This window comes from Elephantulus edwardii, unplaced genomic scaffold, assembly GCF_000299155.1.
Source record: "Elephantulus edwardii isolate Elephantulus edwardi_28Jun2011 unplaced genomic scaffold, EleEdw1.0 scaffold00118, whole genome shotgun sequence".
Lineage (NCBI taxonomy): Eukaryota > Metazoa > Chordata > Mammalia > Macroscelidea > Macroscelididae > Elephantulus > Elephantulus edwardii.
In genome coordinates this window covers 7,759,008-7,785,082 of record NW_006399868.1, presented here as the reverse complement: position 1 = coordinate 7,785,082, position 26,075 = coordinate 7,759,008, and the positions used below count along the sequence as shown (strand labels likewise).

General features: G+C 40.2%; 1 protein-coding gene across 1 annotated transcript in view; it reads right to left on the bottom strand.

Moving 5' to 3' along the window:
- Positions 1-1,915: 1,915 nt before the first annotated feature.
- The window catches only part of CCDC102B (coiled-coil domain containing 102B), a 70,042-nt gene continuing 45,882 nt past the window's right edge, over positions 1,916-26,075 (bottom strand). The window contains exons 5-6 of the mRNA XM_006892763.1: positions 24,890-25,099; positions 1,916-2,023 (exon numbers count right to left, since the gene is read on the bottom strand). Coding sequence (XP_006892825.1) covers positions 1,916-2,023; positions 24,890-25,099 — 318 coding nt within the window. The remainder of the gene's footprint in view (positions 2,024-24,889; positions 25,100-26,075) is intronic.

Genomic DNA, 26,075 nt, shown 5'->3' with positions numbered 1-26,075 from the left:
CCATTTGGTGTCTTCTTGGAGGTAAAGGTCCGTCCTCCAGGTCAGGGCCACCATCCAGGTCAGTTTTACTACATGCTAGGTGGAGCCTCAGCAGGGTGTCTTTCTGTGGAGTCCCGTCTTTGTAACCAGGTCCACCTGACACCCTCCACGTCAGACACACCTCCTGTCTGCTCCTCTGAGGCCATTCATTCAAATATTTCCCAAGGACATTTGTTTGTCTTGGTTTATTCTGTATAAAATACAAGAGGGCCAAATCAGCGTGATTTACCTCTCCTGGACTCCTGAGAAGGGCCCTGTGGAGGCAGAGCAGTAAAGAGCTGTGCTGCCAGCCCGTAGCTGGTTCGAAGCCAAGCTGGTTCTAATCCATCAGCTGTTCCCGGGAGAAACAGGAGCACTCTCCTCGTGAGCAGTTACACTGCCTCTGAAAACCCACCGGAGGCCACCTCTGAGTCAGTGGGGCTCGGAGACACCCGGCTACCACAGCTCCCCAAAACATCAGTCATTAACAGAACGCCTGTAAATATGTGCTTGTACATCTCACAGTTGTGAATAAATACGAGTTCTTTGTGGAACGAACTCTCATTGTTAGTAAGAAAATCGTCCCAGCCATTTTGTTGATTCTCAAAGTTCAGTATGAGAAAAGTGTAGGTGTTAGAACAGAAATAAAAAAAAAAAAGATAAAGAAACAAGCAAGCTGAGCTGCTGTAGAAGTCAACACAATCACCCCTGAATCGTGGGACTGTATGGTAATTGACCATCTAGTACTTCAAAGAAACTCACAAATTCATTGCCTGGGGGTTAGAATAGACTCCTAGCTGGCCCTCCAGTGGTTGGGCAGTGGGGAGAGATTGCTAGTCTTTTTCCTGGGGGACTGGAGTGTGTGTGGGGGCTTCCTGCAGCCAGATTCATGCTCCCATTGGGTTTGTGGCTCGACTCCCTGTGGACTACAGGACTCCCCAACTCCTGCATATAGTGAAGAAAAAAGATGTTAGAAATAAGGTATTACCGGTAGGTTCCATCCCGCTGCATCTGACTCATAGGTGTGAAGAAAACAGAAGACACACAGCCCCGTCGTGAGCCCCTTCACAGTCTCCCCTCGGCTTGTGCACGTCATGCAGTAACCGTGCTGAACCGTCTCACGGCGGGTCTTATCTTCTGCTCATTTTCTACTTTTCCAGATTTTTAAAAATCACTGCAGTTTGAGATTGCACACACACATACACACACACACACACACACGCACACATTCGTGCTTGTGCAAGGGAGTATGCACGCACACATGCATATTGAATCTCTGCTTATTGTAATAAAAGCAGGATGAATACACTTTTCTGACTTTACCTCAAACTTGTCTTACAGGCTTTGTCAATGTTGTCAAGAAGGACGAGCTCTCTGGGGTAAAAAGGTCATCAAGCTCAGAAAGGTAGGAGGTCAGTGAAAAAGGAAGATTCTCAACAAGATGGACAGACACAGTGACAACAATGGGCACGAGGGTGGCATTGAACAATAACAGCATCCCCAGATGTATGTCAGAAAAATGCTCAGAAGATGTTAATCTAGCTGACAATAAAAGTAGATAATGAAACACCTAGTCCCAACATCAAACAAAACCAAAGCTACTGCCTTGAAGTCAATTCCGACACACAGCGACCCTGCGCATGGAGTAGAACTAACAACCTGCAGGCCTTCCATGAGGCAAATGTTTCTGACATCAGACTACCTCGCCTCTCTCCCATGGAGCTGCTGGTGGGTCCCAGCGGCCAACTTTTGTTTAGCAGCCTGATTTTGTAATCCGTTCCTCCTCTAGGGCTCCTCTGGTCCCACTGCTACCAGAGAATTGTGAACAGGCTGGCAAAAAAGGGCTTAAATCCCAACTCAAATTTTGTTCTGTTTTTAATGTTCACCGGGTCAGGCCTCATGTTGTCTGAGCCTCGCTGAGGGAAATAGCTTCTGAGAGGAGAGCAGCAGGGGCAGCTCGCAAAGACATGCGCTTCCTCAGTAAAAGCAGTCCAGAGGCAGGGTTCTGCAAAACGGGCACTTTAGCAAAGTGGAAAACTCAGCAGAAGGATAGAATTGTTTCATTTCACACGGAAAATGGTATACGGCCTTTCTATCCATTTGGTCAAAATTGAAGTTCTGGGTTTGATGAGACACTGAGGGGTGAAATTAACTTTGGCCACCTGCTGGGTAAGAGTCCTGAGAGAGAAAATGCCTCTGCGGGGCCACATGCTCTGCCCAGATGATGAACATGTTTGCTCCAATCCAGCACATGGATGTGGGTCTCCAGTGCCCTTTGCAGGAAGTAAAGTGTATCAACCGCTGACACTGACCATCAGCTGCAATGAATTAAAATACATTTGATTGAACCACGTTTAAGTCATTGTGCACAAATTCCTACCCTTGGAGCAGACATGTCGGCACCATGAACTGGACACACACACATCTCTGTCCTCCCTCGACGTCAGGGCCTCAGCCATTGCTCAGCGGCAACACTTTCTCCACAACTTCTTTAACTTTCAGCTTTAAGTACTAGGATTGACGATTTCAACTACTGGCAGAAGGCAAAAGCCTTACAACAATCTTATTAAACAGAGAATCCTCTTCTCCAAAGTCATCCTCCTAGAAAAGTACTAGTTTTATTCATAACATTAAAAAAATTCTATATGAGCACCCGTTGGTGCCTTCAACCATGAACTTGAGCCCTGTAGGAACTGTGGGGATGGCTCAGAATGGACAGTGCTTCGTTCCCCTATACACAGATAAGGGTGCTGTGGGAGCTGGCTCAGTGGATTCTGTCAGCAAGAGCACACATTCGTCCGTCTGTCCATCCCACTGCTACAGGAGAGGACATTATCCTGTTTTAGTCACAGAGTCACCAATCATTATCGTCATCTGCCTTGTCATTTCCAACACTAGCCCTCTACTCGTCAATGTTAGATTCAATTCCAACTAAAAGTATATACACATATATCCCTGCTATTTTTCTCTTTCACATTTCTTTTTAAAAATCACAATCATATTACTTAAAATAGTAAGTCTATAGTAGTAGCTTCCATTTCTTCATCTTCCTTTTAACTCTGCTCTTATCCAGTCTAGCTTCTCTCTCCTGTTGTTTCCCTGCAAAGCCCTGCCCACAGCCGCATCCACTCCTCAGCTGGAAATGCAGTGGATGGGGCCCAGGCTTCATTTCACTTCTCAGAAGCACATGCTCCATTTCATTCTCCTCGTGTAAGAGTCTTTCAAAAATCTTTATGTCCTTACCCTTGTACTTTTTTTTTTATCATCTTCTTCAGTCTCTTCTTTCAACTACATTTATACCTCCTTGGAGGAACACAAATGGAGCAGTGAATTAAGCATTGGACTTTGAAAGGTTGGCAATTTGTCTCAGCAAAGGAAGAAGATGAAGTAAACTTCTCTCATGTAGATGATTAACATTGGAAACACTAAGGGACAGATCCATTCTGTCCTGGGAACAGAAATCAAGCTAATGGCAGGGCGTTGTTTTGATGTGGGCTTTTTAAAAAACAAAACAAAACAAAACAATTCTATTGATGCCTTTGAGTTGTGGAGCTTGAGAAGAGTATTGAATATAGCATGGGCTGCTAGTAGAACAAACAGGTTTGTCCTGGAGAATTCTGAAGCTCTGTCTGACATACTTGGGGCATGTGGTAAGGAGGGACTAGTCATTATGTTTGGGAGGGTGGAGGGACAGTGCAAGATGGGAAGAACCTTGATGAGATGGATTGATTCAGTGACTGTGGTAATGGGGGTAGGTGTGTCAGAGACAATAAGGTTAGCACAGGATAGAGCAGGGTCAGAGCTGTTGTACATAGGACCGCTATGAGTTGCAGGTGACTTGATGGCACATAACAACAACATTGTCTCTACTAATAATCAAGTAAAATGTCTAGGCTTTGCAGCCAAGTTTCTTTTATTGTTTTTATTCTTCTCTGTCTACTTCTGGGCTTTGTGTTTTTTATCAGATCAATGCTGACCAAGATTCTGAAATTCTCCTTACTAAGACAGAGATACTAGATGGAGAAAAGATTGAAGTTACTAATGATTTCATCTAATTCAGATTCATACTCAACACTGTTGGCACAAGCAGTCAGGAAATAAAATGAACTGCATTGGGAAAATCTGTTGTCAAAGACCTCTCTCAAAAAAACAAAAAACTAGCAATAGTGTTTGTCTAGAGACTAAGGTGCACCTGATCCAGGCCATGGTCTTCTCAATTACATGCTATACATCTGAGATCTGGACAATGAATAAGACAACAAAAGATTTGATGCCTTTGAATTTCATGGCTGGAAATGAGTATAAAACATACCATAGACTGCTAAGAGTACAGATCTATCCTGGAGAGGGTTAAATCAGGGTGTTCCTTGCAGGCAAGTCTCCGTCTGACATACTTTGGGCATGTTACCAAGAGGAGCCAGTCCTTGGAGAAGGTCATCATGCTCGGAAGGGTAGAGGGTCAGAAGGGAAGACACTGGATGTGATAGAAGGGATGACACAGTGACTGTGGCAACGTGGACATGTCAGAGACAATGAGATTGGCTCAGGATAGGGCCAGGTTCAGAGCTATGGTTCATAAGGTCATTATGAGTAATCGTCGACTGGATGCACATAAAAACAACAACAACAACAAAAAAAACCACACAGCATCATCATTCCCTAATCCTCATAATCTAATTTAATGACTTCCATGCTTTAAGCTTTAGCGGACACCAGGTTTTAGGATATGCATATTAATGTCAATACCTCACTTAGCCCCTAAGATCACTCCAGAAGCAGGTTTTCTACCTGTCACCAATTATCAGTACAAAAAAATGAGCTTTAGATGAAAGACATGCACAAACCACACCTTAGCAAGCAGAGGAGTCAAATGCAAGCGAGTGACAAAAACGGAGTGATTTTCTATTACCTCATTGTCCACTAAATTGTTTGTATTGTTGTTGTTAGGTACCATCAAGCTATGACTCATAGTGACCCTATGAAGAACAGATCAGAGTCTTGCCCTATCTTATACAGTCCTCAAAATCTACGCCATGTTCAAGCTCGTTGTGACAGTGACTGTCAATTCACCTTGTTGAGGGTCTTCCTTTGACTCTCTACCTGCCCCAGTGTGATGTCTTTTTCCAAGAACTAACCTTCCAGACAACATGCCAAGACGAGATGCAGTTTCACCGTCCTTGCCTCTAAGGGCCACTTCACATCTACCAAGCAGGTGCTTGGCGGGCCCCAAACTGAATATATCTGGCAGTGGTTTGATAAACTGCTCCACACGCCTCTAAACTGTTTCTACAGGAAAAAAAAATATATTCCACTTTATGTCCACAATATCATCAACCTCTGTAAAAGGCATCGCTTCTCTCACACAAGCAATTCCCCTCTCTCTCCTCTGACAAAGTTCTGATCATTTAATTATCTTTCACTATGTAAAACTCCATTTTTCAAGTAGGTTAATCACATCAGGAGTTTATTTTCTCTTTGAACACTACCATATCTCAATTGATGCTTTGATATGGTGGAAATAATGTGAACCACTTCACTGCAGGATAGTAAATAAGACCAATAAGTCTGTCCTATTTGACTTCCTGGGCACTCCGTCCTGAGAGGGTCAATCAGTTTGAGAAGTCTTTGATTGTAGACGGTTCTATGGGGCTGGGCCAGAGATAGATGCCAGCCACATGCAGAAGCAGGAGCTTTGAGGAAATGCAAAAATCATTCCCTATAGATTAGTGAGCAAAGCCAGGCCCACACCTTGCTTAGTGGGAAATTTGCCACTTCTGCTTCCCTCTCACCTCAGATCTGAGTGTGTAAAACAGATAAGACACAAGAAAGCAGTATCTTTCTTTCATAGATCAGTTGACACAGGAGAGCTTGGATTCTTATCAAACTTTTGAAATCTAGTCAATATAGGGAGATATTTTTTCCTTTATGTATGTATGTATATATATATATATTTCCATGTGTATGTGTGTATATGTATTTTTTCTTTACATATCTATTTTTTCTTTCCATATATATGTATGTATGTATATATAAATACATATATATATTTTTTCTTTCCACGTATATATATTTTTTCTTTCCATATATATTTTTTCTTTCCATATATATTTTTTCTTTCCATGTATATATATTTTTTCTTTCCATGTATATCATTTTTCTTTCCATATTTTCTTTATATATATTTTTTTTCTTTCCATACAGATATTTGCTTTCCATATAAATTTTTTTCATATATATATATTCTTTCCATATATGTGTGTGTGTGTGTGTGTACACACACATGACCTGCCTAACCTAGCTTTCAGTATCAGTTAGATAATGAAGTATTATTCACTATATGATGTGATGCAACCAGCAATGGGAAGGAATGACTTATTACTTGTGAACTATAAGGAATGCTGTATCATTGAATATTTCTCTCCAAATAAGCTACAAATGCTAAAACTATAACATAAATTAGGAGATACTTCTCCCAATCTAGATATTTTTTTAAAAAAAAACAATCCACACAAATCCCCAGTTACAAAGACCCATCGGGGAGCTGAGCTCTGCTTTCACTCCCAGTATCTCACGTGCAAAGCACCCTGATAGCTCAAATACAACTACCAGGAAACCTACCACTGATTAACACGATTAGAGAGTTGTTGTTGTTGTTGTTATGTGCCATCGAGTTGCTTGCGACTCATAGTGACTCTACATACAAGAGCCCTAAATCCTGCCCTGTCCTGTGCCAACCTTCCCATGTGAGACACACTTACTCCCATCGCTGAATTGATGCATCTCATCAAGGGGCTTCCTCTCCTGCGCTGTCCCTCCACTCTCTCAAACATGATGTCCCTCTCCAAGGACCAGTCCCTCCTTGCAACATGCCCAAAGTATGTCAGATGAAGCTTCAGAATCCTTGCCTTCAAGGTGCAGTCTGGCTTCAGTCTCTCCAGGATGAACCTGTTTGTTCTCCTAGCAGTCCATGGTATATTCAACACTCTTCTCCAGCACCGCAGCTCAAAGGCATCGATTCTCTATCATCCCTAGTCACTGTCCAACTCTCCGATGCATAGCATTGGACTTTAGCATCTGGACTATAATCCAAATCAGGTACACCTTAGTCTTAGTCTTAGAAGGTAATTCCACTTTTCTCTTGGAATATTTTTTACCTAGCCTAAACTGTATTTTTCCTTTAGAGCCTGGTTGGTTGGTTGGTTGGTTGTTTTATTGTTGTTTTGTGGAGGATATATATGCCATTATTAATGAATCTTGTTTAATGATAAATTATTAAAAATGCAAATTGTCAATGAAACGCCCCCCACCTACCCCCCAGTGCTCCACTCAGCAGCATCTCCTCATGATGTGGATCTGCTCTGCTGTTTCCATGGAGCTACAGGGAATGGTACCACATGTGGGCCGGTTCCAAGTCTGCGCTTTCCCGAGTTGAATCCAGACAACAAAATGTGCCTTTCTCAAATGTCTAGGCATTGTCCCACTAGCTTCAGGCATGATCATTTTCCCACCTCAGCATCTGCAGTCAGAAATATAAATATTTTGATTGGTCAGGCGGAGGACAGCCACTTTCCCGGCCTCGGAGGGAAAGGTGACGCCAACATGAACTAAATGTGGACTGAAATTTTTGGGTGCAGTTGATCCTGGATAAAAACCAGTACATGTTAAGTGAAGTCAGGTGAATTGATCCTGAAAGTTCCCAAACAGCAAGGAGCCACTCCGCTCTCCTGGGGCAGGGGTTCAGACATCCCATTGGCATGGTAACCCCACGGTCAGCTGCTGAAATCCATAGATCACTTCACAAATGAGGAGAGAGACAAATGTCAGTCTGTAAAGATGGCAGCCTCAGAAGACCTTCGACCTGTCCTGCTCTGCCCTACAAGGTCACTAGAAGTTAGGATCTACCGGATACCTGGGACTTCTCATGGAATTTCTCATGCCTGTTGTAAGTGACATGAGGTAACCAATACCGTGTATAAAGATGAGATTTTATCTCACTATGGGTCAGGGAGCTCTGGTAGTCTAGCGGACGTAGAGTGGCACTGCCAACCCCAATAAGGGCAGTTCAAATTCACCAGCTGCTTTACAGGAGAAGATAGGCAATGTACTCCCATGCAATTTACTGCCTCCAAATGTCCCTGGAGGGTCAGCTGTGGGTTGGTGTAAATCAGTGGTGGTGCCTTTGTTATGGTCCATTTACACACCTGTGTCATAGACAAGGAGATATACGGCATGTTTTGAAAATCCATACTTTGTACATCACAGAAGACGACAAAATACCTTTACTTCTTTAAAACATGTTCCTGTAGACTACATTTGCAACTGTAAAAGAAAAAAAATGACAAAAATAGATTTTTACTTAATGTGGATTATGTTCTACTAAGCCAAAGGTGAAGAAGGGAACTTTCACAAGGTGAAGAGAGGAGAATTCATTATGTAGGACAAATCTGGTAAATAAGTAGGTGGCTTACACAAGTATAAAGACAGGAAAATGCGACAGCTTGACTCTGGAGAAAATTCATTTTCGTTTAAAAACTGTGAAACCCCATTTATTTTCTTTTTACTGTCTACATAGATAGGAAACACAGTACTACTTATGAGATCTCTATTTTATGGGTAAAACACACCAGCACAATTCACCAAAATGTGCCAGGTAAACCACTTCTTTGGGAGGAAGTGAATGACTTTTACCTGGCGTAAGGGAAGAGGATTAATTTTAGCAGGTTGAGGGTAGAATCAGTCTTGTAACGCGGGCTCAGCCAGCTAATTACGTCCCCATATGGTTCTCTCCTCACACCTGCTCACCTTGGTGTTAAGGATCGCATATGTCACTGCTCTTCCCCCATGATGCCAAGGGCAATGGTACCAGCACAGTCCCCAGCCTGTCCCCAGCCCACAGGGAAACAGTGGGACAGGCGACTGGAAAACATATTTCAGCTGTCATGTGCATCTTTGAATCTAACTATGCAGCATAGGCAACATCTCTGAGAAGAAATACTTTGAAATGACCGTTAAAACCACATCCCAGTCACCACCTGTAAACATCCATCCATGGAAATCCAGTGGAGAGTTGTTGGACTTGGAACCTACCCAATGGCAGGGTGGGCTTTTACCCTTTCTAAAGGTTTACATGCACACACACACACACACACACACACACACACACACACACACCTCCACGTGCCTAGTAAGAAATAATAGCTTACATTCATTATAAAGAGTGTTATGTTTGATGTGTGGTTTTTAACAATTTCATGCACGTAAGCACTAGGTAATCATCTGTCTTCATCACCTTGAGCTATAATAGAAATATCATGTATGAACGAATGCATGGCTTTAACAGAGATTTATTCTTTCACCTCTGAGAGGCTAAAAATCCAAATTCAGGGCACCAGCTTCAGGAAAGGTGTGTCGCTCTGTCAGCTCTTGGACAAGGTTCTTGTCATCAATCTTCTGCCAGTTCTAGGAGGGTAGTAGTGCAGGCACTTCTGGTTCTATGGACACACTCCATTCTCTGCTCTTCTTAAGTTGATAGCTGTCTCCGATCTCTGTTCATTTGTATCTTTTCTCTCTCAAACACAATGACTCAAAATATAACCTAACTCTGTAGATGGCATCCTATTTTATTAACATAATTGCCACTAATTCTGCTTTGTTGCTGTTGTTAAGTTCTATTGAGTCACAGATGACTCATAACAACCCTATGACCTGAACACTTAGATAACTTTCATCATTTCTCCAAGTTCATAGAATTTCTGGAGGCAAGCTATTTCAGAAGTGGATGCCACTCCTGCTACAAAGCTTGTTTTAACTGGGGAGCTCCACCAAATACTGTCCACCATGGGTAACCATTATCGCATTTAACACATCAGTGTCGTGTCGCAGTGCTTAGCAACACAGCAACCATGAGTTACCTCTGTACAGCAAATGGACAGACCAGTGCTATACCACTTAAAAGAATGTTTGACCAAAATAATTAAAACTAGGCCTGAGTGCTGCAGACTAAAATCTACCACCTTTGGCTTGATAGCATAACTTTCTATCCACTAGGCCAACAGAGCTCTTTCTAAGTTGTTGTTATTGTTGTTAAGTGCTGTCGACTCATAGATGACTCACAGCAACTCTGTGAACAAAAGACCTGGATACTCGTATAACGTTCATTACTTATTAGCATTATTATTGTTGCTGTGTGCCCTTAAGTCAGCACCAATTCATTTCTTACTCTCCAATAGATTTTCAGAGGTTATAAATCAGATGGGAGGAGATCGTCCATCTTTCCCCCACAAAGTGGATGGTGAATTTGAGCCAATTGACTTTAAGTTAGCAGCACAACTTCTAGACCACCAGGGCTCATAGAGTATAGGATTTACAACTCATAGGATCATTACATCAGATCACAAAATGAAGCATAAATACTGAGAGTCACTGCCTAGCCAAGTTCATACATAATTTTGAAGGAGACACAATTCAATCTATAATAATATTTATTTAAAATATATACGTAGATATATAATTCCTAGGTCCTAAGCTACATATCAAATTCAGAAGTTTTATATTGAGAAAATTCCATCTTTCTTATTTATGTGATTACAATCCAATTTTAAGAAACGTGGTTCTAGTAGATAAGCATTTCCACTCAAAGCACACTGTCTCTATTTTTAAATTCCTTTTCCTTCACCACATAAATGCAACTAAACATATATAGATAGAACAGCTTGATTGTGGAATAATACAAAGGGACCACTGTGGCATATGAAACAGGAACGTGATTTGTAATTACTCTTTTGTCATTCACTGCCTATTCACTTTGGTTAAAATAGAACTATTGTCAAATAAAGAAAAAAGGAAATATGCGATGGAAAATTAAGTAAGAATCATTTAGAAAACAAAGAGATGACTCTAGTTAGTTACTGATGTATTGATGCTTCCTTTTCTCTGTTTTCCTAGAATTTTGAGAGAATCTGAAAGGTTGCCAAATGCTGTGGGGATTTAAATGCCATTAAATTAAGCATAATAAAATGATGGAGAAACAGAAAATAATGGCCAGGAGCAGAGAAATATGAAATGAGAAATCTCTCAATTATGTCAACAACCCTATTAAGTTTAACTGTGTGAATTAAAAAGAAATAAATTCAGCAAGTGGAACTGGTACACTGAGCTGTATTAGGAGCCAACAGGCATTTTAGCAAAAATAAACAGGAAATCCAAAGAAATATTACTTCTTCCTCATGAAACCAAATTAGTGCCATTTGTTTAAACCCAGTAGACATGCTTATTAATATGCTTGTGAATGAATCTCAGCTATTTAGTCTAACATCTTCTTTTTAAAAGTTGGTAATTCAAGCACAGATAGTATTATTTGGCCCAGATCACACAAATGCAGGTCGTTTCCAGCGTAAGACATATTCAGGTAATGATAAAGCAACCTACCGTCAGTAATAGGTACTGTATATACAACACTGCAGAGCATATAGGATGATTACCTGGGGTCAACTGTAGACTAAGGGCCTTCAGTAGTGTGAAATCATGGACCTGAATGCTGGTCACTTTGCTGAACTCAGAGGCCAGATGAGGGAAATAATGAGATGGAAGACACAAGAATTACAGGTAAAGAAAAGTGTCAAATGAAGTTTCTATAGTAAAAATGAAAGTATTGGGGAGTCTCTTTCTTTGTTTATCCAATTGACATGTTTATGGGATGTGCCAGCCCCTGTAATAAGGTTTTGTGTCTATAACTTTAATTTAACAAGACTAGTCAGGATTTAGTATTCTAGTAAATCAATACCAATTTTCAATCTTAGCACTTTATTCTTAGAAAAAAGTAATATACATAAATCTTAATTATGTACCTTCAGTTCCATGAAGAACCATAAAACAGGGAGGAAAACACATTTTCTCTGATTTTAGAGTCATTGTGCTGTGGACCGTCTGTCTAGTCAGGACAGACCCCTAGCTTACCCTCCAGTGGGTTTTCAGAGGCAGTTAATTGCAAGGGAGAAAATTGCTTAGTCTTCTTCAGTGGAGCATCTGGTGGCCTCGAACTGGGTGCCTTCCAGATTGCAATGCAGCTTCTTGCCACTTGTTACGTGACGTTGAGTTGCTTGCGACTCATAGTGACCCTGTGTACAACAGCCCTGAAACTTGCTCTATCCTGAGCGAGCTTTACTGTCTCCGACACACCTACCCTCATTACCCCAGTCACTGCATCAATCCATCTCACTGATGGTCTTCCTCTCTTTCTCCATCTCTCCACCCTTCCAAGCATGACGTTCATCTCCAAGGACTGGCTGCTCCTTGCAGCATGTTCAAAGTATATCAGACAAAGCCTTAGAATCCTTGTCTCCAAGGAGTATGCTGGCTTCACCCTCTCTAGGACAAACCTGTTTGTTCTCCTGGCAGTCCATAGTATATTCAAAACTCCAGCACCACAGCTCAAAAGCATGTAGGCCATGTTTATAAAACTCCTTCCATCTCTGTGTGTACACGTATTTGAGAGTAGGAGAAATCATGATAAATAAATTTCACACTGTTTTCCAGTATTCTTATTATTTTGATACAATGGGAAATTTCTCTAAGGCCTGCTCCTCTGGGCCACTGATGTTGTTTCCCATCAAGTTCAACAGGACACATCACATCAGATGGAAACCTTGTTCTATCCTGTGCCATAAGATCCAGTAAATTCAGGAATTTTCTTCACAAAAGAAGTTTGTAACACTCGATCCATACAATCACATTCACCTCTGTACAAGCTCACACAAAATCATGAATGCATTTCTGTTTTATAAAAATAACTAAATGATAAATTTTAAAAAGATAACTATAATATAGTATTTTATTCCAAGAAAGATATTATACACAAATAAATGATTTGAGTTTATATCAATAAAATATCACGGATTTCATCTATGAAAAAGTTACATTCACTCATATACAATAAAAATCTGTTATTGTTGTCATGTACTATTGAGTTGCCCATAACTCATGGTAGCCCAATGTACATTAACTCAAATCTCTGTCCTATTCTAAGACAATCTCATCTTTTCCAACAGACATGATTCCACTTCTCCAGCCACTGAGTCGATTCACCTCAGCCTGGGTCTTTCTCTTCTGCATTGTCCTGCTACCCTTCCAAACATGATGGCCTTCTCCAAGGACTGGTCCCTCCTGGCCATGTGACCAAAGTATGTGAGAAGAAGTTTCAAATCCTTGCCTCCTTGGAGCAGCTTGTTTTCACCCTCTCCAGAACAGACCTTTTTGTTCTCTTGGCAGTTCATGGTACGTCCAACAATCTTCTCCAGCATCGCACCTCAAAGGTATGGATCTTTCTTCTGTCATACCTAGTTATTGCCCATCTCTCTGATGCATAGCAAATAATTGCAAAGATGATGGACTGTATCAGGCATATCTTGGTCTCCAAACTGGCATCATTGCACTTCAGCACTCTAGGGAGATCCCAACAACAGACTTTCCCAGTGCAATTCATCTTTTGAGTTCTTGACTGCTAGTGTCAACAGTGTTGATTGTGGAACCAAGTAAACTGAAGTCATTAAAAGTCTCAAACACTTCTCCGTTTATCACAAAGCTGGCAATTGGCCCAGTGCTGAGAATCTTTGTTTTCTTAATCTTGAGCTTCAATCCATATTGAAGACTATAGTCCTTGACTTTCTGCAGCAAACATCTCATGTTCTCCTCAGTTTCAGCAAGCAGAGTTGTGTCATCTGAATATCACAGGTTGTTAATGAGTCCTCTGAGTCTTATGAGGAGGACCTCATAAAGTCCAGCCTCCTGAATTTTCTGTTCTGCATATAGATTGAAAAGGTATGGAGGAAAATTAATAAAATATAATTATAGAAAAAAAAATAAAAAAAAAGAAAAGGTATGGAGATAGAATACATCCCAGATGCACACCTTTCCTAATTCTGAACAATGCAATGTTTCCCTGCTCTGTTCTGAGGACTGCTTCTTGGTCTGAGAATAGATTTCTTAAGCATAATAAAATGTTCTAGGATTCCCATTCTTCTCAGAGTTAGCCACAGTTTGTTGTGATGCACACAGTCAAATGCCTTTGCATAGTCAATGAAACACAGATACTCTCTGATAATCTCTGCTTGCAGCCAAGATCCATCTAACGTTGGCTATGATGTCCCTAGTGCCACAACCTCTTCTAAACCCAGCCTGCATGTCTGGCAGTTCTCTGCTGATGTACTGGTCCAGTCATTTTGGATCATCTTCGGCAAGATCTTGCTTGTGTGTGCTACCAGTTCAATAATTTCCATTCTCTGTTGGGTCACCTTTTTTTGGAACGGAAATAAATAAAGATGTCTTCCAGTCAGTTGGCAAGGTAGTTGTCCTCTAGATTTTTTGGCAGAACCTGGTGAGTGCATCCAGAGCAGCATACCTAGATAATATAATTGCATATTATATAAAGATATAATTTATAAAGTAGATTAAAGTTAGCAAAGCTATGTAAGAGAAATAAAAACCATGAAATAAGATTAATAAATGGCATAAAATTGTGATATTTTTCTTGCATTTAAATTATTACTACTTCACAAGAACAAAAGAATAATTTTAATTATGTCTTATCTTAAATTATTTAACACTTTTATGAGTTAAAGAAGGAAGAGTTGGGAAGAAAATAAACAAATGTGGAAAACATAATCCAACAGTTTACAAAGAAAGCACTCTATTGGGAAGAAAATATATTTTTAAATCAAAGTTAGCAAACAAAATGAAAATAACCTCTTTCCTTGGGTCTGGTTCACTGTCAGGAAAGAAAATTCATTAGAAATTGACTTTGATGGCCTTTCAACCTTCAGATTAATTCATCATTTTCCTGAGACACATCAATTACCACCCTGTCACATTAACTCTCTGAAAGTGACCTGAATGTGATCTGAATAAATGGATTCAATTGGCAGAGTGATTTAAGAATACAAGCTTCCAGAACACTCCAAAGGGGCGTGTTGACTACGCCATGGGGCTCTACCCAGCAGAATACACACCCCTGTTTTTCAGTAACTTCTTATTCGAAGAAGCATTTACAATGGGAAATGCCTGTGTTGTGAATCAGTAAGAAGGATTACAATTTTACAAGCACCTGAATCTGTGCCATCCATTTAATGAAGTGAATTGGCATTAGTATGATAACATCACCAAAAAAAAAAAAATGGCAGAGGATGGACATTGTATATTTCTCCATTAGAGTAAAGTCAAGACTTATTTGGGTAAATGGTACATGATGTGTGTTTTTCTTTGCTCCTTATTATGTTTTGTCTTCTCACTCTACCGAAACCCAAACAGAAAACCAGTCCACCAACCTACAGTTGATCACCACTCATGAACTTATGAGGACCTTCCATCACGCTTTTGAGACTAAATCTTTACAAGAAAAGTCAGCCTTCTCTTCCTCCCGCAGATCGCTAGTGTGTTCAATCCACCCGACTTTCTGTGAGCAACTCAAAATAAAATGTGCTATGTCGTGAGTGTTCGTTCTAGAATCAGCATAAAGTCCTTTCATCCTTCCCTCTCATTTTTCCTTCTCTTATTGCCTGTTGTCGAGAAAGTGTATATAAATGGTGGTAAAGATGATTTTATTGTTGCTGTTGTTAGGTGTGTTCTCTTTTATACATCAGTAACTTGATGGTACCTAACAGCAAGAGAAAGATGCCCTGTGTGGTGCTGCTCCATCGTCAGAGTCATGGCCACGTCTGAGGTCATTATTTCAGCCCACGTGCAAGTCCATCTCATTGAAGAGCTTTCCCTTTTTGGTGGATCCCACACTCTACCAAATATGATGTTCTTCTCTAGAGTAAAAAGGGAGTTTAGAAATAGTGAAGTATTAATAATTCTAAAAATGCAAATGCGCAGAAAACTTCCCCACCCTTCATACCCTGGTAATATGATTCATATGAAGGCGTTCTGGTGGCCTAGTGGTAAGAAGCTACACTGCAATCCCAAAGGTACACAGTTTGAAACTGCCAGCAGGGGGAAGGATGGGCACCCTTGTGAGATTTACCGCCTCTGGAAACCTGCTGGAGGGTCAAATGGGGGTTGGTTCTGGCTTGATGGCATACAACAACAACATGATTTATATGATTCCTGTGAGGTCCTTGGCTGGTGCAAATGACTATCATATTTGGCTGTTAAACCAAGAGATTAGAGATTTTAGTCCATAGAAAGATGCCTCAAGAGAATTGCATGGTGATCAAGTAAAAGGAAAAAATAATCAGAAATCATTCATTAAAAACCTGTGGAGCACAGTTCTACTCAGACACACCTGGGGCACCGTAAGTTAAGCCTGACTCAGTGGTAACTTTGTACTGTGCACCTAAATCATAATAAAATACAGAATAATTTGTCCAGTAATTTCTTTCTTCACACTTAAGTGTGACCCTCACACTTAAATGTTACATGGCATAACCATTTTTTTCATTCCATTAGAAGTTGAATACATGTTTTTATTTTCCCTGATTTTGTGAAAGAAAATTAAGAATGATTTTTAGCAAATATTTCAGGTAAGTGAATTCACATTTACTAAATAAAACTATATATAATTTACTGGGTTTGTTGGTATGTACCAACAAGTCAGAACAAACTCATAACTGATCCTCCAGTGGGTTGGTTTTAGAGCCAGTAAATCACACAGAAGGAGATTGCTCATCTTTCTCCCACAGAGGGATTTGAACTGCAGGCCTTTGGGATAGCAGCACAGCTCTTTACCACTGGACCACTAGCGTTCCCTATAAAACTTTTTATATTATATTAATTAAACCCGTGTTTTCCTGTGTATTCTTACTTATAAGTAATTTTTTAAAAGAAATGGCTAGAAATATAAAGATCAATGATCAGTCACACGGGTACAATTTATTATTGACTGTGGATTCAGTTTCAAATGCAGCTTCACTATTTTCTTCTTTAAATTATTTCACTAAAGAATGGGAAGACACTGAGAGGTACCCAACAAATAGAATCAAAAGCAGATATATAGGTAGACAAGCAAGACAAACAGCTGTGGACAGGGAAGATGATATGGCCGACGCAGGTTTAGCGGTTATTTTTCTAACATTCCTAAAACATACATTGTAAACAGATCCAAGCACATCTCTCAAACCCACTCACTCACTCACTGCCATCAAAGTGATTCAGACCCACAGTGACTCTCTGTCCTGTCTGAAACTGTCAATTGTAACAGGAGGAGACTGTCCATCTTTCTCCCGAGGCGTATCAGTGGACTGGAACCACGGTAACCAATCAGCTTTCGGGTGAGCAGTGCAATTTACTACAGAGTATGTCAACAGAGCTGACCCGGGTGCACAGCAGAGCCAACGAGGCCCACTGCCGTGTACGCTTCTTACACATAACGAAGCACCCTGCAGAAATGAGGTGCTGGACCTTAGAGCCATAGTCTTGGGAAACATCAAAGTCAGCTGGCAACACACAATACACAAAGACAATGTTCTACATCTTGCTTTAGTGAATAGAGATGAAGGTCTTAGAAGCTTGTGAGCAGCCCTCTAAGGTGTAACTATTGCTCTGCCTGAAATAAAGTAGAGGGAAGAAAAGCAAATATGTGCTGAAACGATTAGTTCAAACGACAAAGGAGCTACTCATATCTCAGCTTTCAGGACCCTGAGGCCAGAACTAGGTGGTGAATGGCTACCACTGCCAACTACTCTGAACCTGGACGGAGCCACCGTAGAAGATGCTTGATGGCAAGGGAGAAAATGTGCAATAAAACAAACAAACAAACAAAAAAACATTAAAAAGGCAGGCTCACGAGTTGGAGGGAGCCTGGAGGAATCCTGAGATTTTATTACCCTCAGATCCTGAAACAAAACTCACTCCCTAGTGTGGTTCAACCTTCCGTCAAACAACAAACAGACCCTACAAGGTGATCAATAACAACAGCGAGACACTCACTCCTTAGAACAACCAATTATATATGATTAAATGAGCAGCATTTTGCCAAGGATAAATCCTGGAACACCAGAAGGGATAAGATAGAAGAATGAATAGACACCAGAATCACAGGGAAGAAGTAGGGAAAGTTAAGTTGCATCATGGATATTATAATTAATGCTATAAAACGCAATGAGTACAGTAGCTAAAGTCAACCAATTTGATTTGTAAACTTTCATTCAACTGACAATAAAAAATAAAATATTATAAGTAAAAACAAACATATTTCCATTCATTTCTATGTTTACAAAGCTAGTTCTCAAGCATCTTTACTGTCACTTAAACTGGGGGGAGGAACATTCCAAACTGGCACAAAAGTGCCATTTTATGCTATCAGTTACTTTTCTAATTCTGATGTCTCAGAACCATGTGGCAAGTCAACTATTACTAGAACAACTATTACAGTGAACAACTGAAAGATCCACACGTAGAGGTTGTTCTAGAAAAGTCTGTGGCTGTGGCTTTTGCTTTTAAAATAATTTATTACAACACCAGCAGGGCAGTCATTTTCCAGGTATCAAGTTCAGGTGTATTGTTTTTTGACTGATTATTTAAATTGTGAAAGACTGATGTCCACAAATTCTTAAATATAGCATATTTAAAAAAACAACTCCCAGATGGAGATTTATCTGGCAAGAGACTGTAATACAGAATAGTCTTTGTCTTTGAATAAATAATGAGATTTCATACTGGAAGACATTTTTTAAAGCATATCCCTGAGGTCACTAAAGTAAAAAAAAAAAAAAAAAAAAAAAAAAGCAAAATCATTGCTAGTCCTTCATGCTTGAATAAGTAGACATTTAAGAAATGATATGAAAATTAAGGTTATTTAAATTCAAGATACAACTAGCAGACAGCTATCACAAATATTTGCAATTGAAAAGGAGACAAAACAAAACCCCCAAACAATCCTACTGAGATCCATTCAATTCAGATTCCTAATGACCTTTCCTTTTGGGTTTCCAAGGTTGCCAACCTTAAGGGAGACAACTGCCAACCTCTCCTCTAACTGCTAACAAAGCAGCTGAGAGCCTCTCAGCTTTTACTCAGTTCAACACTTAATTCCTGAACCACCAAGGCTTCTTAATGAATAGAAACAAACCTATCGCCAATGAGTTGAAATGACTCTGACTCATCTTTCTCCTGAGGAATCACTAGTAGGGTCCGTATCAACAGAGCTCTCTGGGTGCAATGTTGTGGTTGTTAAGTGTCCTTGAGTCATAGATGACCCATAGCAACCCCATAAACAAAAGGCCTGAACACTTTTATAACTTTTATCGTTTCTCCATGTTCATAGAGTTTCTGGAGGTAAGCTATTTCGGAAGTGGATGCCACTCCTGCTTCCAGGCTTCCTCAGCCTGAGGGAGAGAAATGAGCAAGCTGCCCCCACCCGTGTGATTTACAGCCTACAGGAGACAGGGGAGGATCAGGTCTGAGTCGGTTCTGGCTTGAGGGAAATGAACGAGAAAGAGACTGTATCTCCACACAAGAGACTGTAAAACCATGATCAAGAGAATGATTCATTAGTAATTAAATAATACTGATACAGAGAATGATATAAAGAAATGTGTGTCCTTCCAATGACTCTACAGAAACATACATATGTGTGTGTCTATATATGTATATGTATATATATATATATGTGTGTGTGTGTGTGTGTGTGTATATATGTGTGTGTGTGTGTATGTATACATATTGCATTTGGATAAACAATGATTCCAAAAGATAATTGTGTGCTTTAGGGAACACAGCTTGTTTAAACAAATAGGAAATCTGCAAAACTTCCCTATAAGATTTATCAAGTATTCATATATCAAGGCCAAATAGTTCAAAATAGATGATTTATAAAACTGTGAGATACAAAATTATAATCAGTGACTGCAATATTTAGCTTTAGATATTTGCACGGTCAGATTGTGAAATGCCAAAGTAATTCAATTTTGTGTTTGCAATAAACTCCTAGAAATATAAAAGTAACACTGAATTCTTTCTTTATTCATCATTTCATTTTAGAGCTTAACACATGAAGATACAGCTATTTTACTTAATTACTTACTTTACCTGAGCAAAATAGACGAAATGCATGCTGTATAATAAAGAAACACTAAATATACATGTTGTTGTTATTGTTAGGGGGCATCGAGGTGTCTGTTTCTCATAGCAACTCTATAAACAATACATCTGAACCTGTCCTATTCTATGCTATTTTCATCATTTCGGACACACTTGAGCTGATTGCTATAGTCACTCTGTCGATTCATTCGGCTTCCTCTCTTTCTCCAAGCCACCACTTTTTCAAGCTATGATGTCCCTCTCCGAGGAGTAGACAATGCACCCAAAGTGTGTGAGACAGAGCTTTATCTCCAAGGAGCATTCTGGTTGTCCTGTCTGACAGATCTGTTTGTTCTTTTTGCAGTCTGTGGGATATCCAGTTCTCTTTTCAACACCACAGCTTAAAGGCAAACATATTTCTTATAAAATATGTAATTCAACTATAAAACTTTACTGAGAGAAAATTTGAAAAAAACTATTGACTGAAAAAATATCCACAACTTTAACCATGTCTGTTGCCTTGAAGATAAAACAATTCCAAAGCAGTCTAAATTTCCAAGTTAAATTCTTAATTTAATTCTGGCCTAATATTTATGTTGTGGTCTATAAAAGCTGTTTGCAAAGTGATGTACTTAATTAACTCAAAATAATTGTTCAGAGACTAACTAAAAATAAACTAGAGAACAGTAAGCTTCAGCTAAATTTAAATGTTTATGAAGATATTTACCATAGCTACAGAAGAGGCACTTGCTGTGCAATTGCTCAAGTTAATGAGAAAATATACTTATTGAAATAAGATTTATTTCTAAGAAAACAGGAACAAACAGAGGTAAAGGTAAAGGTATGGACCTACCGCCACCACCTCAGAAGATGTCAAGATCAATTAGTACAAAGTCAGTCTACACGGATGATGTTCTACAACTTAACTTTGATGAGTAGTGGCTTGGTCTGAAGTCTTGTGAATGGGCATCTAAAGTTAAATTATTAGTCTTGTCCTGTACAGAACAAAGAAGAGCGTGGTGAGAGAGGAGGGTGGAAATCAAAGCTACAATGAAACAGTCCAGGTTCTAATGAGCCATGCAAACCTCAGCCTCTGTAATCCTGAAACAAGAACAAGATGATGCCCAGAAGACAACTGTGAAAAAAGATCCCCCTAGAGTTCTGGATAGAGGAGAAAACTCTGGAACTAAAAATGTTCTTCTTGTTGTTGTTGTTGTTGTGTAGTGCTGAGATGTCTGTGACTCATAGCAGCCCTGTGTATGGCAGTCCTAAACCCTTCTCTTTCCTGTGCCAATCTCACTGTCTCCAACCCACCTACACCCATTTACCCCAGTCACCAAATCAATCCATCACATTGAAGTTCTTCCTCTCCTGCACTGTCACTCTACCCTCCCAAGGATGACATCCCTCTCCAAGGACTGGTGCCTCCTTGCAACATGTCCAAAGTACGTCAGATGAAATTTCTTAATCCTTGCTTCCAAGGAGCAACCTGGTTTCACCCTCTCTGGGATGAATGTGTTTGTTCTTTTTGCAGTCCATGGTATATTCAATACTCTTCTCCAACACCACAGCTCAATAGCATCATTTCTTCTTCTTTCATCCCTAATCATTGTCCAATTTTTGAAATAGCTGAGTTACTGGTGTGATACAGACTGGTGGGACCCTCAGAAATACAGTCCTTAATCATTCTTTCAGCCAGGAACTAAATCTACTTTCTTTTTTTTTTTCTTTTTTCTTGGCTCAAGTTTTAAGATCACAACAATATCAGAGAGAGGTACTCACTCTTAGAACACTCAATCACCTAAGATTGAAAGGACAGTGTGTGTCCAGGTAGAAAACTCATAAGACAGGAAAAGGTAGACTAACTGGATGCATAGGAGTAAGGATGCTCTTGTTGTGCACCAGTGACTCTTGTTTTCATTATTACTTGCTATGATTGATAACACTATTAATCAGAAGCCTCAGGTCAACATTATTGTACATGCTCATCTTGTGATATGACTCCATAATGTCCGGTATTAAAAGCTCCATTCGTGGCTCAGTTTCCTAATTTCTTTATGCACATTTGAGGTCAGTAAAAAGGTTTTCTAGAAGGTCCTACAGAGACTCAAATTCATCAGAGGAATGAAGAAGAATGTGCCATCAGGATTGGAGGAAGACTCATCAGTAACCTTTGGTATCCAGACAACACAACTTTGCTTGCTGAAAGTGTGGCAGACTTGAAACACTTGCTTCAGAGGATGAAAGAACATAGCCTTCATTGTGAACTGTATTTCAATGTCAAGAAAACAAAAATCCTAGCCAGGGGATCCTCGCCACTCAATAGAAACATTATGATAGATGGAGAAAAGATTGAGACTGCCAATGACTTCCTCTTACGTAGACCCACAATCAATATGTTTGGTACCAGCAGTCAGGAGACATACTGCACTAGTCACGTGTGCAGTCTGCAACCTCTCCAAAGTACTGAGGATCGATGATGATGTTATCTGAGAGTGAAGATGTGCCTGATTCAGCCCATGGTCTTTCTCAGTCACTTGACATACATCTGATAACTGGACAACGACTAAAGATGACAAAAGAAAAATGGATGCCTTTGAGTGTAGTGTTAGAGGAGTGCTGACTATCTCCTGGACTGTCAAAGGACGCAGAAATGTTGTGGAAAAGGTGCAACCAGAGTGTCTCTGGGGGGCAAAAATGATGAAGCTTCATCTCCTGTACTTTGGGTATGTTGCTAGGTAGGGCTATTCCTTGAGGAAGGATATCCCACTTTGGAAGGCAGAGGGACAGCAAAGGGGAAGGGCCTCATCCAGGTGGATTGGCACAGTGACTGCAGCCGTGGACCTGAGGCTGTCTGGGATTGTGAGGAGGACACAGAATAGGACAGGGTTCAGACCTGTTGTTCATAGGATTGCTGTGATTCATACTTGACCTGACAGCACCTAACGACAAGAAGGGAAGAAACAGGATGAGCGTTGTCATTACGTAGGGATTGTGGCCAATGTCATAAAACAAAGCATGCACAAATGGGTGAATGGAAAATGAAATTGTTTGGTAAATTTCAACAAACCACAATAAAAAGTAACAATTTCTAACAAGAAACTGAACACATAAAGATTGATCTGTCCTCTGCTGTATTTTTCTCTTCCTTCCAGAAAATCATGAAACTGACCGAATTGTCATTACACATCCAGCCAAACTGTGTCACACTGTGCTTCTAAACGTGTGAGCATCATTTTCTATCACAGCAGGGAAAATAATGAGTTACTAGACATCACAAAGGGGAATACAGAAATGTACCACTCAACATCCATGAGACGTTCTGTCAAACAAGATGGCTTGTGATTTAGATGTGCAAATGTGTCTAAATGAGTCGACAGCATTCATTGACTCTGTCATGGTTCTGTTTAATAACCTCTTGCTTCCCTTTCTAACTGATACCTCATCCTTTGTGTCTTTTTTACTGCTGTCACTAGCACTTGTTTGCTTCACTTGGGGCCAAAACGTACTTTATGGCAATCATTTTGAAATAAAATTAAACAGAAAATGCTACAGTACTCAAGATGCATTGAACATAGATTAGATATGGCTTCCTCAGACTAGAAACATGCAGCATTATGTTTTAGAACCCCATACTAAAAAGCTTACTTTTAATTAAATATAATACAACACATATGTAAATCAGTAACACAGATTTAAGCAATCAGAACCTAGCGTGCAGGAGAAGAGAGCTGAACATCCCTCGGACGGCCAAGGGAACGAGCAGAAATGTCTTAGAAAGTGTGTATTCTGTGTGTTCTTTGGAGGCAAGACTGAATGTTGCTAGGAGGGGCCATTCCTTGAAGAAGGACACAATGCTAGAAAGGTTAAAGTGTCGGTGAAGGAGAGGAAGACCCTCAACTACATGGTGTGACACACTGACTGCTGCAATGGACTCTTGTGTGTCAGGAAGTGTAAGGATGGTACAGGATAGAACAGGGTTCAGATCATTTGTTCATAGGGTCCCTATGAGTCATACAATACCACCACAAATGTTAATACTAAGATGATCAATCCATCTGTATACAGACTGTTGTTAGGTGCCATCAAGTCGACTGCATCCCACAGTGACCGTAGTCACTACATCTCTGAATCCTGACCTGTCCTGAGCCAATCTCACTGTCTCTGACACACCTACCCCTATTACCACAGTTACTGTGTCAACTGATCTCATAGAGGGCCTTCCCCACCTGCACTGTCCCTCCACCTTCCAAGCATGATGTCCCTCTCCAAGTACCGGTCCCTTCTTGGCAACATGCCTAAAGTATGTGAAACGGAGCTTCAAAATCCTTGCCTTCAAAGAGCAACTTGGTGTCACCCTCTCCAGGACAGACCTATTTATTCTCTTAATGGACCATGGGATGTTCAGTGCTTTTATCCAGCACCACAGCTCAAAGGCATTGATGATTCTGCTGTCAGATTATTTATGTGCTGTTACATTCCTGAAAATGCCATTGTTTCACATACAAGAGACACGAGCTCGCATGTGTTGCCTGTAGGAAGCTGTTGTGTTCCCACTTCCTGTAATGTCTGCTGTGTCCTATGTTTAGAGTAAGATTTTTTCTTTTCTTTTCTTGGTTTTTTTTTTTTTTTTAGGATTGTTGTTCTTTTATTTTTGTTTTTTTCAGAGTAGGATTTCTGAATTCTATGTTAATCTGATGAGACCATGGGCATATTTGTGATTGTTACCCAAAGGCACGTGGTACAGTGCAGGACTACATAAGATTGGAGACGCATAAAGGTTAGGGCAGCTCGACATCAGCTGAGCACAAGGGAGGGAAGTCAGAGCAGGAGGAACTTAGGCTACAAAAGGAACTCATACCTTGTGTTTTCCCTCCAGCTCCATCTGTGATGTCTTGAAATCAGGACCTTGAGAGAGGGCACTTAATTTATTTCTCCTGTCCAACAGCTCTTCCAGGGCTTGCACCTGGGCCTTCAGCCGTCTGTTTTCTCGCTCCAGCACTTGTTTTTCTGTTTCAAGTATTTCCCTCTTGTCCCACTCCAAGGTATTTTCAGCTTTCAATCTCTCTAGCTAAACACAGAAAATACAAGGAAGCAGCATGGAACATTCGTAATTGCCAAAAGTCAAGGCCCCTAGCAAACCAGCCTTCACTGAGAAAATTTCACAGGTAGGTCCATCTATATTTCATACAGAACAGAGTTAAGAATAACACAAAAGTCCTAAAAGCATGTTATGCCTTAAATAAAAGCACATTTTCCCCCTTTTGTTTCAGGTGTAACTGTTGCTGTAATTACACAAACTATACATGTGAAAGAAATAAAATTAATTGATTGCAACACAGTTAATTTTTCCCCTCCAGTAACCACTACCCAGTTTATGAACATTTTACCAGTTATTGTTAGATGCCATTGAGGAAATTATGACTCATAGCAACTCTATGAACACAATCAGAACCCAGCCCTGTTCTGCATCATCACCTTGATCCCCCCCTTGCTCAAGTCCATTACTGTAATGTCTGTGACAATCTTTGTCTGGGGTCTTCCTCTCTCACTAATCCATCTGCTTTCACAGCATGATGGCTTTTTAGTTTTTCTCCATAGGAAAAGATCAGGATTATTGAGAAGATTAATTCATAAATGCCTTAACTGAGATGTTGTTGTTCTTTAGTGACATTCAGTTGACTATCCCTCATGTTGTTGTTGGGTACCATCGAGTTGGAACCGACCCATAACTGACCCTCCAGTGGGTTTCTAGAGGCTGCATGGGAGGAGAATGCCCATCCTTCACCTGTGGAGCAACCCTATAAACAATAATCAGAACCTTGCCCTACTGTCCTCTAGATCCATGACACAGACACGACATGCCGGCTCTCGTTGTTCCAGCCATGGTGTCAGTCTATCTTGTTGACATTCTTCTTATGGACTGGCCCTTCCTGACGAAGCACAAAATCCTTTCTCTGATAGTTTTGTTTATTTAATTTGGTTATTCATTTATTTGCCTGGTTATCCAAGTAGATAGGAGATAGATGATAGATAGATAGATAGAT